The sequence below is a fragment of the Mastigoproctus giganteus genome, chromosome 6 (genome assembly GCF_048544385.1).
Source record: "Mastigoproctus giganteus isolate SK-2022 chromosome 6, ASM4854438v1, whole genome shotgun sequence".
Lineage (NCBI taxonomy): Eukaryota > Metazoa > Arthropoda > Arachnida > Uropygi > Thelyphonidae > Mastigoproctus > Mastigoproctus giganteus.
In genome coordinates, this window is record NC_143580.1 from 211765360 (window position 1) to 211782078 (window position 16719).

A 16719-nucleotide genomic window follows, 5' to 3' on the forward strand; every position below is an offset into this window, starting at 1 on the left:
ATTGAGTACTGCGTACAGGTCTGGAGGCCTCATTTTAGGAAGGATGTAGATTTGCTTGAGTGTGTATAGAGAAGGGCAAGAAGATTGATGAGTGGAATGAAGGGATCCTCTTACCAAGAGAGGCTTAAGTTCTGCAAATTGCAATGGCTGGAGACTAGGCACCTGCATGGTGATCTGATTGAGGTGTATAAGGCCTTGAATGGGTTGAGCATGCTGAATTCTGATGGGATTCTTCCACTTGTTCAGATTACGAACTTAAGGAAGCATAAATTCAAATTAAGGAAAGACAGATGTAGAATAGATGTGTGGAAATTTGCCTTTAGCCAGCGGGTGGTTAATTGCTGGAACAAACTTCCATATGTCGTGGAAGTTGATAGGTTAAATAAATTTAAAGAGGAACTGGACAAACATTTAGAGGGAATAGTTGTGTGGAAAAAAAATTTTTTTTTTGGCTAATGCGTATGCTCATACACTTGCTTTCTTGCATCACATGCCACTACTACTATCTTACCAGTAGTGAAAGAGAAAGTTTAGTGCTTTTGGTACAGGAGAGACGATATTTGTGATATGCTTTTGCCAAGAAAGATTTGAAAGTCAAAGTCATGCCAACTCTTCTGATTTAGTCAGAGGGTTTCAGATAATTAGGGATGCCTTCTGGTTTTAGTCAAGTTTGTTATTTTTTATATTTGCTGATGTTATTTATTTATTTTTCAGTTATAGATCCACAAAATTTAATGATATACTTAAAAGCCAGTGTTATTTGTCTTTGCTCATTTTTTTTTTATCATTTATGAATTATCATGTTTTGCTTTAATTATAGTGCTAGCATAAATAGTGGGTTACTTTCATCTGGACAGAATTGTTGTGTCATTTACCTGGAAATAAAAATTCTTCATTTTGATATGTGGAGAAAACATATTTATTTTTTAATTGTATGTGTTTTTGCCACATATTTCCTTACCATGCATTGTCTTTAGCATTTGTTATTGGTACTTTACATGGTTAAGAAAGAAGCCTAGGCCTAGTTTATAACAAAGATTTAATATAAAAAGGTTATTGTTACTTCAGATACAAACAGTGTCAGCAAGGAAAATCAAGCATTATTTTAAAGAATTTAGGGAAATTCATACATAGTGCTAGCATAAATAGTGGGTTACTTTCATCTGGACAGAATTGTTGTGTCATTTACCTGGAAATAAAAATTCTTCATTTTGATATGTGGAGAAAACATATTTATTTTTTAATTGTATGTGTTTTTGCCACATATTTCCTTACCATGCATTGTCTTTAGCATTTGTTATTGGTACTTTACATGGTTAAGAAAGAAGCCTAGGCCTAGTTTATAACAAAGATTTAATATAAAAAGGTTATTGTTACTTCAGATACAAACAGTGTCAGCAAGGAAAATCAAGCATCATTTTAAAGAATTTAGGGAAATTCATACATACATATGTTTGACTTCATAATACATATGTTCCTTGTATTATGAAGTCAAAAAATTGCAAAATGCAAACTTAACTTTGCATTTTGCAATTTGTTCTAATGTGATGTTAATATATTGAATGGCTGGAAAAGTGATATTACTCAGAATATTAAGTGTGTAAAGCATAATTCATAATATCATGTGTCAAGAAGAAGACAAAGTAGTTTTTGTTTAAAATGTTTGTGCTGATTTGGATGTTTATACAGATGGAGTGTCTTTTTACTACATTTTTGATAGAGCATGATGGTCCTATGATTGTTGTAGACCATGCTGGACCATTATTCAGAAAAATGTTTCCTAAATTGGAAGTTGTTAAAAGTATCGTTCAGGTATGGCAAAAGCAACAACTATTTTGAATGAAATAGCATCCTATATAACTGCAGTGTTTGCAAAAAAAAAACCCATTTTCATGCCCAGGTAGATATTTTAAGTTGGCATGATCCACTCTGATCCTTTTCAGTCATTTCATGGAACAGATTTTTTATAGTCAATACCATGTAATTGAACAGAATTGAGAGAGAACAATAAATTAAACAAAACTTTAAAAGAGTTTATTGCATTTAATGATGATATACGTAGTTTACTTGCTGCAGTGTGATGTCTATTAATTAGTTATGATTATTTTGAAAGACCAAGAATGCTGTTCAAAGTGCCAGGACATTGTTTTGGGGCATTCTGTTTTTTTGATTTGGCTGGTGCTTATGTGATCCTGCCTACAAATTTGAGTGTTGCTGATAATGAGCATGAAAGTAAGACTTTGTGAGCAATAAGATAGAACTGGGTTTTATAACGATGAGTTTAACTTTGCTTTTCCTCACTGGAGAATTACCTGATAATTGGCATTTAATGGATTTGTGATGGATAGTTGATAAATTCTAGGTGTTTGACAAGTCCTGCTCTATGCAGGACTATTCAAACTAGAAAGTGCATTATACTTTACTATCATCAGCAAAATTATTGATAGGATTTCCAGTTAATGGGAAAGGTCAATATGTAGGAGGAAAAGAGTGGGCGAAAGAACAATACCTTGAGGAACTCAAGCATTAGTTGGGAACTTAGAACTGCTTTTGATGATAAATGCCTGTATAGCCTTATTATCAAGCACTTAGCAATAGAGAAAACTGGCTATGCAGTCACAGTAGTTCAGTACTGTATTCTAATAGAGGCTGTTTATAATTATAAAGTGGGTAGTGGTTAGGAGATTCACAAAAATAATTCACAGTAATTGAGATGGATTATCTTCAATACCTGTATATTAATATGCAGGTGTTGAAGCTGCTAATCCATTTCATTGTTTGGAAGACCTGCCTCAGCATTTTTGTTTGTTTAGCTGAATTCAGAATTTGTAAACTGTTCTGGGGAATTAGTAATTAAAATCATAAATTAATATAATCTGTTACTGACCTTGAATGCTTTAACAATTTATGCACATGCATCACACACACAAAGTTCTTTTGTTTATTAATTTATTCATTAAATTGTATTGTTGTTATTTAGAAAAATTTAGAATTTTGTTTGTCAAAAAATTATCTCGATCAATTATAACAATTGTTTGAACAACATATCTTTTGGATACCTTTAATTTGTTAAATATTTTTTTTGACAAAACTGAAGCAGAAATAAGGGTATTCAATGTCTCTACAGTAAGTTTAGGTTTAAGATATAAACATTTCTAAGGTAAAAATTTTAAGATTAAGTGTAGCATTTAATACAATGTATATTTACCATTATAAGGAGATATTCATGTTTATAATCCCCTCTCTCAATTGGCATTGTAACTCAAGTATCAGAAAGAATCAATGAGAAGGAAGGAGTATGAGCAGTTTGCTGTTTCATAGTAGCACCATATGAATTTAAAGTAGATTGCATTTTCTCTGAATTTTTTTTTTCTGAATAAATTGAAGTTTCAGACTACTAAAGAATTTTTAAAAATAGGAATGAATCGACGGATTATGTGATGGAGTACAAACAACAGGAGGAAAATTTTCATATTCAGGTAAAAAATTTATCTGATCTCTTCTCTCCATGAATTGATTACATAAATTATTACATGCAACTTCTAAAAATGTGTGCTTGCACGTTGAATATTGTTGTGATTTAATAAACATTATCTTATTAGACTTACAAAGAGAAATACTATGTCATAAACTCTTTCATAGTCAGAGTTTGATTTGATGTTATGATGTGCAAGCTTTGTTGCTGTTATCTGGTTAAATGGAAATTTTGGCGATCTTTAGGCAAGGTAATGTTCAACAAAGATAATGGGGAAATTACACTACCTTTTGCTATTCAGTGGTAAGCATTTTTTCATTGTAACATATTAAAGGCAGACAAATACAGGTTGCTATGATGTGGCACATGGTGTTTTTAATATATTAGTAGTTAGTATCTTTGGATACTGTTTTATCTCTAGTTTTAATATATTTTGTACTCATACATAATGTTAAGTTCCAAAACATATAGGTTCCCAACAAAATTGGTATTAAAGATTTTTATATTACATCAAAGATTTTTATGTTACCTCATTACAGGTTGCATTGCTATGCATAAGATGTTTCAATTAAAAGGCACTGGGATCTATTTTGCTTATTTAGGCTTATGTTGTTTGTCATCTGGACCTTTTTTTGTCATTTGGCCTGAAATTTTTGAATTTGATGCTAAAATTGGACTTAATATTACCATTTAGATGTTAGGATTTATAAATTTAAACTTTGACATTTTCCCATCCTTAGTTTGGTCTAAAAATATCATCAAAATACTACTGAAGCAGATTTTATATGAAGAAAAGAAAAGTTCTGATTTTCACTCTTCAATGTGTGTGTTTAGCAGTATAGAATGGCTGGGAGGGTAGTTATGTATTGCATTTTCTCGTGCTACAACTTTTTTTTTTTTTTTCCCTCCTTCTTCGAATAAAATCAGTTTACCTTCATTTAAGAAGTATATCTATGATATTTTTTTTTCCCTCCTTCTTCGAATAAAATCAGTTTACCTTCATTTAAGAAGTATATCTATGATATTTTAGACTAAACTGACAATAGAGAACAACTTTCCCATTGAGGAAAAAAAGCATTGATTAGGCAAAATTTTAATTTAGAAATCATAAAACATAAACAGTAATATTTAGTCCATTATTAATATCAAAATTTAAAAATTTCAACCCAAATATGACAAAAAAGGTCCAGATTACAAATAGCCTACACCTAAAAATAAACAAATAGACCTCTGGCTTTTAATAAAAATTTTCTTTATAACCAGGTCACAATGCCATCATATAGCATTTGATTTCATATGTGAATTATGAAACATAATATTGCATAATTCACTTAGCCTTACTAGACATTGTCATTATCTCTGTATGTCTTTTGCAACAAAAAAAATAATTCTCATTTATTCTAAAACCTTGAGGCAAGCGTCATTATTTAAGACATGATATTCAAGCACCCACCTTTAAATAATTATTGAATTAAAATTAAGAAGAAAAGAAAGAATGACTCTGACTTTCAGATGAAAATAAAGTTTATTAACATTACGACAAACCATTTTTACAAAACCAATGAAGAATGGAAAGGAAAAACAATCAAATAGAGATATTCATGTTAGGGGATATATCAAATCACCCACTGCATAAAGTTATGAAAACCAAAGAAAAGCTTTATCTGATCTCAGTAAAAGAAATAGGAGCAAGAAGGAGATGAAATTGCTTATTTTGATTCCATTAAAGTCAAGTAATATAAATTTGAAAATCAACTAAAAGAAATAATTCCGAAAAAAAACATTCACATTCGCAAAAACTCAGATATTCACTGGAAAAAAAAAAAAAAAAAAATCTGAGATTAGGTGAAGCACACATTCTACACTCTTCCTTACTGCCCAGCCTATTGAATCTAAATGAAATGACAATTGAAGGTTTAAAAATGTGCTTTTATATCAAGTAAAAATATAAAATTAAATAATAAAACAATTATAGACAAAAATCGAATAAATAAAATACAGTAAAAAAACAAATTAAATACAATATGTATTGACCATATGTGATCTTTTTCAACATAGATCTTAATGTATGGCAGGCTTTTAAATAACAGAACATTATCCCAATAAATGCATAGTGGGAGACATTTGATTTACAGTGAGAAAGCCATGTATTTATGAATTTTCAATATTAAAGTACAGTCAAACTTGGTTATAATGAGCATCAAGGGACTGACAATTTCCTCATTATAACCATTACTTGCTATATCAGTGAGAATGGAGATGGGGAAACCCCTGGGGCTGTTAAAGAATGAACACTTTATATCAATGATGAGTTAAATCTACCTCCTATTTTTTTAAATTCTCAATAACTTGATAAAAAGATTCAAAAAACAAAAATATTAGAGAGAAAAAAATAATATAAGTATATACCTACATATTATTTGTATAATATGCTTGTATAAACTACAATACAATTAATATTAAACAATTTATTTGTCTGCAATTTTAAATATTAATGCAATTTAAATACACTTAATACTAAACAATTCATTTCTCTGTAATTAAAAACAATACTATTTAATAATAACACGATTTCAATTAGTCTTTATTTATGAATCTTAAAATTGATGTTTGTTTTAAAGATTTCACTTAGATATTTCCCCTTAAAACACTCAATGTATTAAAAGTTACTTGCCTCATTACTTGCCTCAGTTCCTTCAAAAAAATTGACTAATGTGTCCATTGAGTTTGTGAGATTGTCGGCACTGACTTTGATTCACTTTCAATTGTCATCACAATCATCGTCATTATTGTCTTTGTTGAGCACTACAATGTCACTCTCTGTAGGAAGATCACTAATTAATAAATTGTCATCAACTCATACAAATTCATTGATGTTATCTGTATTAAAACCTACAACGTTGTTATGTAGCAACCATTCAGATAATGGTAAGTTGGTTTCTTCGTTTCCATCTTCTTCATCTACAATTGAAATTTCATTTGAATTTAATTTTGATTTCTTGAAGCAATTCGATATGGTTGTCGAATTAATGTTGTTCCATGCATCATTCAATAAATTTATATCATCCAATATTGATATAGACTCGGTAAGTTTCTATTCTGTTTGACTGATCAGATGTAGAACTAGAAATCTTTTATAAAATCCTTCCAAACTCTTGATTGCACCTATATCCATTGGTTGTGAAATTGATGTCGTTGCATTGGGAGGCAGAAACACTAGTTTAATGTTGGACAAATTTTGAATCTGGGGATGTGCAGGACTGTTATCAACTAATGATAAAATATTTTTCTTTTTTTTGAATAGCTCCTTATTCCAATAATTTATGTATTGCTGAAAAATATCTGAAGTCATCCAAGCTTTCTTGTTTGCAGTGTAATCCACAGGAAGTTTCCTTACGTTTTTGAAACACTGAGGTTTTAACGATTTTCTGATAACAAACAGTTTTTTTTCATCAGTTCCTGTCATATTTGTGTATGTGAGACTGTCAAGCGAGCCTTTGATATTTTTCCACCAACACATTTTCCTCCTTTTAATTAAAATGTATTGTCAGGTGTCAAATTATAAAGTCCTGTTTTGTCAGCGTCATTGAAATCTTTCCTGATTTCTGCCCAAACACTCAATCCATTCATTTGCCATTATTGGATCTACATTGCCATTATTGGATCTACATTGCCATTATTGGATCTATAGATCGAGATTCTCCACTAATTTTTGCATAAATGATGTTATGTCGGTTTTTAAATTGATTCAGCCAGCCGTTGTTACACACAAAATCGTCTCGTCCAAATTGTTTAGCAATTTTTCCATTTGAGCCTTCAAGATCAGACCGCCTATTGAAAATCCAGCACTTCTTTGTTTAGTGAACCATTGAAGCAATGCTTCCTCAATGTTTGTAACCTCTCACTTTCTAAATTTTATTTTATTTTTCGGTTATGTTCATTTCTAGTGCGAATATGTAAACATCTTTATTCTTCCACAATGTCGATACACCTGGGTTCACATCTGGAGAGTATGGGCCTGGCACACCCAGGTTACTGAGCTGGATATCATCATTCTTCTCTTTCTCGGTGATTCCCTTCTCCTTCTGACTCTTGTTCTCTCTCTCTCCCTCGCCTGCTCTCTCTCTCTCTCTCTCTCTCTCTCTCTCTCTCTCTCTCTCTCTCTCTCTCAGGGTAATTCATAAATTTTTTCTTGGGTGGTGCAGCATAAGCCTCAGGCTTCCTTGCACCAATAATAACACCGGAAGAGGACAAAGAAAACTTTTCACAATTCAACATTTTTTGTGCTATCTTCTAACTCACAAATAATTTTGACTTTTTCATGAATCAAGAGAGACTTTCTTTTGTTAGTAGACATGTTTACGAAGAAAGAGTTAATTTCTAACTGATTTTACTTTAAAATGAGAAGGTGATCTGCATATAAAGTTCTGAAATGCGTACAGCATTCTTAGAAGTTCCGAAATGCATACAATGTTCTTAGAAGTCTTGTTTCCAAAATTCTTAAAAGTCCCGAAATAGATTTATGGTTCAGTGAGAACACAAGACAATCTGTAAATAGGGTAATGCGACAAGTGGAACACCAATGCACTATTGTATAGCCCTGTCCCCGGAAGGACTAGGTCATAAACTGGCCGCTAATCCAATGCAGGTGGTCATAAAGCTAAGTCGCCCTTTACATTTTTGTGTATTCCAAGAATAGGGGGGGGGTGCCTCCATAGTCAGGTGGGAAGGAGCAGCAGTGCGTAGCACACACGTCTTGATTAGACCGGGGTTCAAGCCCGTCACCACCAAATATGAAGGATGCAGAAAGGTCAGGGAATGACCACCACATATCCCGGAGGAATATGGCCTTAGTTGCTAATGCTCCTAAAAACCAAATAACAAACAAACAACCAAGAATAGGGTTTTTTTCGACTACCTGAGCAATTAAGAATGTTTGCACAGTTACCAAAATTTGTTTTGTATATCCATGTAGTATGCTCGCTATAATAGTGAGCGATTGTATGGGAATATGCGTAAATTAAAATCATTATGGTTTTTTGCTCATTACAGCCCTGATCTTGTTATTTCTGTGCTCGTTATAACCAAGTTCGACTGTATACAGATAGTTCCCGACTTTACAAGTTAATTCGTTCCTAGCGCGTTCTTTATATAAAGCCATATTTAGCATTAGGAATGTCATTTAATTTCTTTTGGGTAAGAAGGCTTAACGGTTATTGGTAAATCCAAGATCTTTGATTTTTGGTTGTTTTAAAACTTTTTTCCCTCTTTTATATGCAGTAATTATCATTTAATTTGCTCAACGCACTCATTGAGAAATTAAATGCGATCATTTAATTTGCTCAATTTCACTTCAAATCCGTGTATAACCCTGTCTCCTGTATAATCTTGTATCTTCAACTGGTTATTTTAAGATAATTTTATGTAATGGTATAGAAAATGATCATTATAAGAATGATAAGTTTTACCATTATTGTAAGTATTAGTAGTAACAGCAACTTTTACAGTACAGGTAACCCTCGTATAACACTGTAGTTAGGTTTCCTATAAAATCTTGTGTAATGCGAAACCATGTTATATGGGACTAAGAATCAATAAAAAAAAAAGGGGGTTATGTTCCAAAAGCTAACAAAAATACACCATTCTAGATTTTGTGTATCTTCTGCTCTCTTTAAAAAAAATCAGTAATCTGAGTTTGTTTGCATTTGCTTGATAATTGTTTTTAAATTTCATTGCATTTTTGAAGCTCCCTTTTGAACTTAAGGCTCCTTTCAGTTGAAGGATCTGTATTCAAAAAATAAGATTCTAATTGCTCGGCTAATTTATGCCTTCCCATATGCTTTTTAGTGTAAATTTGGAAGTTCAGAATTTTCATTTGCACTGTCATCCTCTGAATTTATTTGGTTTACCTCCGATGCCATTTCCACCAAATCTGCTTCGTCAGCCTCTTTTTCTACCAGTAATTCTTGAATGTATTCAGTAATCATATCTTTTTTTTTCTTTTTAAGGAGCATTAATAACTAAGGCCATTTTGCTCTGTGTATATTGTTTATAAATTGCATGTGTTCTGAGATCAATTTTCTGTTTTGCTGGATAAAAAACCCAAGTTTCTGGTAGAAAAAACCCATACTATTCTCACTTGACTAATTCAGCCACATTGTGAAAGAGACCCATAAAAATTTCTTAATCGACTGGATTCCAACTAGGGCTTTTCCACCTGGTGTTTCTACCAAATGTTGCTACTCACGAGGGCTTCAGTAGTCACATCATCAAAACCTTCCCTTCCTACCGACTTAGCAAGTTCTACTATTGCGCAGATTCCGTTTTCTGCTGGTTCACCCATATTTCCTGAATGAACTGACTCTGGCCATACATTTTTCCAATACGTATGTAATGTTCACAGTTTTACTTCTTTGAGCAATAAAGCTATGATAAAGCCAGTACAGTCCACAATTGAAAAATGTTTCTATGCCACCATCACTTCAATAGATTCAGAATCAGTTTTTCCCAAAATTCATTGTAACGATTTTCTGATGTTAATGAGTTTTAAAGGTAGATATTTGATCTAATGGCTGAATTAAATAAGTTGTATTAGATGGTAGGAACATTACTTCAACATTTGAATGACTTAAATCTTTTGGATGGCCTGGCATGTTATCCAATAGTAATAAAACTTTGAAATCTAGATTTTTCCACAAGTTCAATAGCACAGAACAAGATTTCCCAACAAAATAAAATACGGAAATTTTTTTTTTTTGCATAGCGACTAGCGAGTCAACTGTGGGGATGCACAGAAAAGAATGGAAATGTTGAAAAATTACATCCAACATAACAGCAGGGTCTCTCCTGCACAAAAATTCAAAAACTGTGTTGTCCAGGTTTGTTGCATTTCTCTGCGTTATCAACTAAATGATAAAATATTTTTCTTTTTGAATAGCTCCTTATTCCGATCATTTATGTATTGCCGAAAAATATCTGAAGTCATCCAAGCTTTCTTGTTTGCAGCGTAATCCACAGGAAGTTACCTTACATTTTTGAAACACTGAGGTTTTAACGATTTTCCAATAACAAACAGTTTTTTTTTTTATCAGTTTCTGTCATATTTGTGCATGCGAGCACTGTCAAGCGAGCCTTTGATATTTTTCCACCAACACATTTTTCCTCTTTTAATTTAAATGTATTGTCAGGTGTCAAATTATAAAAAAAAATTCTGTTTTGTCAGTGTTGTAGATGTAGTCATTGAAATCTTTCCTGATTTCTGCCCAAACACAGTCAATCTATCCATTTGCCATTATTGGATCTACAGATCGAGATTCTCCACTAATCATTTGCATAAATGATGTTATATCGGTTTTTAAATCGGTCCAGCCAGCCGTTGTTACACAGAAAATCGTAGCCAAATTGTTTAGATCTAAACCAAATTGTTTAGCAATTTTTCCATTTGAGCCTTCAAGATCAGACCGCCTATTGAAAATCCAGTACTTCTTTGTTTAGTGAACCATTGAAGCAATGCTTCAAACAATGTTTGTAACCTTGCACTTTCTAAATTTTTTTTTTTTTTTTTTCGGTTATGTTCGTTTCCAGTGCTGTGTTACCTAAATACCATGTTGTGCAAGGATTGCCGAAATTTATCAATTTTGTTAGAGTGAAACCATATTGTAGAAGTACCGTTTTATAAACAAAAAAAAAAAAAACCGTACTCATCTGTATGTTCTGATAATTTGTATAATCCTACCTTTCTCTTCAAATTTTTCTAAAATCTTATCTGCAGATTAGTAATTTTTTTATCCTGCTAATTAAATATACAACCAGTACTATTCTTTCACTGTCATTAGTTTTTACTGCTCTTTCTAAAATATTAAAACTTTTAGTTCATCTTTTTTTTAACTCTTAAACTGAGTGTCATACGCATAAACAAATTTTTTCACTGAACTTTCCATATTAAATTCCGCTCATATAATAGTGCTTTGCAGCCACTTAAACTTTATTTCAAACTAAATTAGTTCTAAAAGCTATTCCTACTTCTTCCTTGCATTACATCCAGAATAAATTAATTTATAATTACTGTTTAGCTGCAGCTTTCATGTATTCATCCTCAGTTTCTGTGATACCTGCTGTTCTGTATTCATACTGACTTAGTTTTTCTGCCAACCTTCTTTGCTGTTAGGCTTCCAGCATTAATGGTATCTATCTTGATGATTTTTCCTGGGCGATGTCCCATATGATACAAGTCTCAGTTTCTTTGTTCTACCTTATTGATAAGTTTCAACTTTATCACAAAGTTGTCTAGTTTAGTTAGGTTATTTCTGTATTGACTGTATGCCTTGTTCATTTAGTGGATATACAGCTGGCTCCCTGTTGATAGTTTATATCATGGGAGGGTGAGCGGTGGACATTAGAACAGACAGACGTGTAGGATCTGCAGTAGATATACAATTCCTCAGTCTCTCTCAGTAGAATGCAGTTTATACTGCTAAACTGTTTGCCCTATTTCTAGCATTAAAGCAGTGATGCATATTATCTTGCACAGAGCATCTACACAAACTCTTTAAGTGCCATATATACCTTGCGGTGAACAGATTCCCACCCACACATAAGACATTCCCCTCCTGTTTAACTTGTTTTAGCAATAAGCAGCAACTAGTTATATTCTGCTGGATTTAGAGACATTCTGGAATCCCAGGAAATGAATGGGCTGACCAAACTGCAAAAAAACCGTCAAGTGTCTTTTCAGCACACCACCAGGTACCATATAATAACATCCATTTCCAAAATCTGGAAAAACCAAACAAATAATAAATTATATCAAATAGAACAAGAACCCAAACAATAAAATTAAGCCTTTGCTCAAACAGATATGAAGAAGTCATCCTTGTTAGGTCATATATTGGGTAACAAACAGGACACACTTTCCCTGATGAAAGATGATCTTCCCCAGTGTCAGAGATTCATTCTCAACTGATAGTAAAGCGTATTAGTATTTGTATTAATAGTGGCAAATGATGCAAGAAAGCAAGCTTATACAGCATCGGCCAAAAAAAAAAAATCCCATTTCACCCATCCATTCCCTCCATCCTGAAGAATCAGACAACCATAGTTTGTCTGGTTCTTCCTTGAATTTATTCAACTTATCCACTGCCACAACAACAAATGGAAGCTTGTTCCATCCATCCACAATTGGCTGAAGGCAAATTACCACATATCTGTCTGTAACCATCCTTCCTCAGTTTGAATTTGTTCCCTCATGTGTATAGTCTAAACAAGAGGAAGAATCCCATCAGCATTGAGTTTGCTTAAGCCATTCAAAGCCTTAAACACCACAGTCAGGTTGTTTTGCAAGTGTCTAATCTCCAGCCACTGCAATTTGCAGAACTGAAGTCTTTCTTGGTAAGAGTGCCCCTCACCAGTCTCATTGCCTTTCTCTGTACCCATTCCAGCAAAAAATGAGACCTCCAGACTTGTATCTACTACTCAAGATGTGTTCCTGACCATTGCCTTATACAATGGGATAATCACCTCCGTATCCCTGCTAGCAAAATTCCTATATATCAGTGATAAAATAAACCCATGAGCTGTCCTGGCAGCCTGTATGCACTGCTCACAGAACTTCGTATCAGACTACTGATATACATTACTCTAGGATTACTGCTGTCCATATGCAGTACCTTACATTTGTCAATATTAAACTTCAGTTGCCATTTCTCAGCCCATTTGCATAATTTTTCTAGATGTAGTGGCATATGTTCATTACTGTCATTAATCACCCTTCCAACCTTTGTATCATCTGCACTCTTAGACATTAAGCCTGATATACCTTCATCAATATCATTAGTAAATACAGAAAACAACAATGGATCCTCCACTACTGAACCCTGTGGGACTCCACTAATAACAGTCCCTGAGAGCAGTGTCTATAGATAACCATTCTGTTTTCTGCTACTCAACCGTTCCTTTATCCGTAGTAGTAACTTTCACTTAATGCCACACTACCCTAATTTGTACAGCAGTTTTTTATGTGCAACAGTAACAAAAGCTTTCCTGAATGCTCGACACAGTTTTTCAATCACATATACTGTAACGAGATCCTCTTAACTCTGAAATTAATTTTAGGAGATAATTCAAACATTAAGTACATTTTACTTTACTTAAATTAACGAACCTCACGAATTGCATCTAATACACCTGATAGTAAAATAACAGGTGCAGTATAGCCAAAGTAGCTTTTGTGCAATAAATCCCCGAACAACAACTGTAGCAGAGCCTCCTAGTGTTTTCAAGATGGACTTCTATTGCATATATGCCCATCAAACAGAGATACTTATAGCACAAAGTTAATATTTCTCCATTTTGATGTTTTCAACAAACATGATTCCAAAAATCCTTGGGGGGAAAAAAAAAAAAACACTGTCTACTAATACAGTGTTACCATTATACAAGGATGCATGTATTGAATGAAAGTTCGTACATATAAAATTTTTGAATAATACATCTAAGTTATTCTATGAACTACCCTCATGTCTTTTTGATTACTGTTACTTAGAAGTTTATATCATTGTATTATAAGGATATACTGTTAAAAATATTCATTGGTGGTTAGATTTTGCGAAGAAGCTTATTTATATGTTTCCTTTAAAAAATTTTTTTTATATCAAGTTAATAACTGAGTTTTGATTCTATTGTTTTTCCTTTTGATACAGTTGTCAGAATGCAGAAGAGATAGCAACATTCCTTGTAGTCATCTGAATGAGTTAGAAGAAGTGAGTACTATAGCTGATGGCATTGCACCCATAAATGATCTCCATCAAGAAGAAGCATCTGAAATCTATTCTACTTATTATCCATCACTTCAAATAAATTATGATACCAATTTGCCAATTACTCAGTATAGGGAACAGGTGAATATGCTATTCTCTACATATTAGTTTATAACAAATGCAAATTTTAATGCATATAATTTTATGAAATTTTGGTATTTTCACAAGAAACTGACCATAAAAATTTCTGTCACCCTATAATACCATATAAATGCAGCATTTTTGGTTTATTTTTCCATGTCTGTTTATTTCTCCCTAATAATTTGTTTTTAATCCAAACCAAACATAAATTTACAATATATGTAAGATGGCTCTGGGCCTGACCAGAGTATTTTTATCTGATAGTAGCCACCCAAATTATAAACACTGGGTAACACTTGGGTAAAACATGGGCATTTTGGACTCCCTCAGGCAGCTTGTTTTAGTAGCTGTTCCAACAGTAGCCAGCCATAATTTTGATGTTCCATCCTTTTGATACTTTTTTCTTATTTAGCAACAGTAGTAGTAGTAGCAAATGATGCAAGAAAGCAAGCTTATATAGCATTGGCAAAAAAAAAAAAAAAAAAAAAAATTATGTACCAGATACATAATGAGTTGCTGCTGCTCTACTCTGAGACTGATAGTGTCACTGATAATGTCACAGTGGCAGCCGTTAAAAATGTCTTTACTGCAGGAACTCATTATGAAACTGGTACAGTAAAATAAATAAAAAAAAAGTATTGCTACATTTTTATTGAAAAAATAATTTCAGTCCAATGAAATACAATGGAATTTTTCAATGTACTAGTGTACAATGAAATAATTCGTATAAAACATATTATAATAACATTAAAATTATTGGTGTATGGTAACTGAAATAAGATATATAATTTTGACATTCAAATGATTTTAATTCCCGAGTGAATACTCCATCGATTGTCTTTCCATTATGTGTAGTATTTACAAAAGTATTTGACTTAATATCTAAATTGAAGACATCTTTCATAAATTTACAAAACTCCTTTCCAGCTTCAGAATTTAATTCTAGGTTGAAATCACCAGCAAGAACTATAGGTAATACAATCCAGTGGCTCTTCAAATAATTTTGAACCTTCAGTGGAATACGTCATCAAATTCTTGTTTATGAATTTTTGAATTATATCTAACAACATCTTTGGAGTGATGTATATGGCAACAATGAAAATAGATTCACTATTGAATTTGCACAAAGATCCACGAATGTCTCCAATTTCATCTGACGCTGCTATCACATTGCTGTTATTATGTTATGCAAAGATGTGGTGTACTGATGATAGTTGAACCTTCACGTTGATATATTGCAACACCACCACTATGAACATCTGACGTTTTAAATTGAGTCACACATTGAAATGGTTTAAGTAACATATGTTCATCATTATCCGACCACGTTTCACTTAATATCAATATTTTGGATTGCTGTAAGATTGTGTCCATTTTGATATCTCAAACATGGGCCTGTAAACTTTGTACATTCATTGACGATATAGATATACCTCTTTGTATGAAATCTTGCAGTACATCCTGTAGAGACGGTAGCTTATTATTTTTTAAGCAATCTAGTTCAGCACAAAGTTCTATGTTACTAGTAGCTTTGTTGTGGTGAAATGTGAAATCGACGTGGGGATTTGTAATATATAAACCTTGTAATGAGGTCACTCGAGATAATGCCACATATACAAGTTGCTGTTGATTATCTAGTAGTAGTGGCATGTGATGCAAGAAATCAAGCATATGCAGCATCAGCCAAAAAAATCACACCATTCGCTCCAAATGCCTGTCCAGTTCCTCCTTAAATTTATTTAACCTATCAACTTCCACAACGACAGATGGAAGTTTGTTCCAGCAATTAACCACCCGCTGGCTAAAGGCAAATTTCCGCACATCTTTTCTACATCTGTCTTTTCTTAATTTGAATATATGCCCCCTAAGGTTCGTAATCTGAACAAGTGGAAGGATCCCATCAGAATTCAGTGTGCTCAACCCATTCAAGGCCTTATACACCTCAACCAGATCACCGCACAGGTGCCTAGTCTCCAGCCACTGCAATTTGCAGAACTTAAGCCTCTCTTGGTAAGAAGATCCCTTCATTCCCCTCACCAATCTTGTTGCCCTTCTCTGTACATGCCCAAGCAAATCTATATCCTTCCTAAAATGAGGCCTCCAAACCTGTATGCAGTACTCAAGGCATGGCCTGACCATTGCCTTATACAGAGGGACAATCACCTCCTTTTCTTTGCTAGCAAAATTCCTATATATCATTGACAGAACCCCATGACCTGCCCTGGCAGCCTGTCTGCATTGCTCAGAAAACTTCATATCTGACTGCAAAATTACTCCCAGGTCTTTTTCATTTTCTACCACCTTAAGTGTAGTACCACACAGTTGGTACGTTTCTCTGGGGTTACTTCT

The 16719-nt window shown here is 33.1% G+C and overlaps 1 protein-coding gene across 1 annotated transcript in view; it reads left to right on the forward strand.

The window, feature by feature from the left end:
* The window catches only part of spn-E (tudor domain containing 9 protein spindle E), a 421802-nt gene that overhangs the window by 20387 nt on the left and 384696 nt on the right, over nt 1–16719 (forward strand). The window contains exons 3-4 of the mRNA XM_090376707.1: nt 3419–3479; nt 14173–14370. Of these exons, the coding sequence (XP_090232833.1) occupies nt 3419–3479; nt 14173–14370 (259 nt within the window). The remainder of the gene's footprint in view (nt 1–3418; nt 3480–14172; nt 14371–16719) is intronic.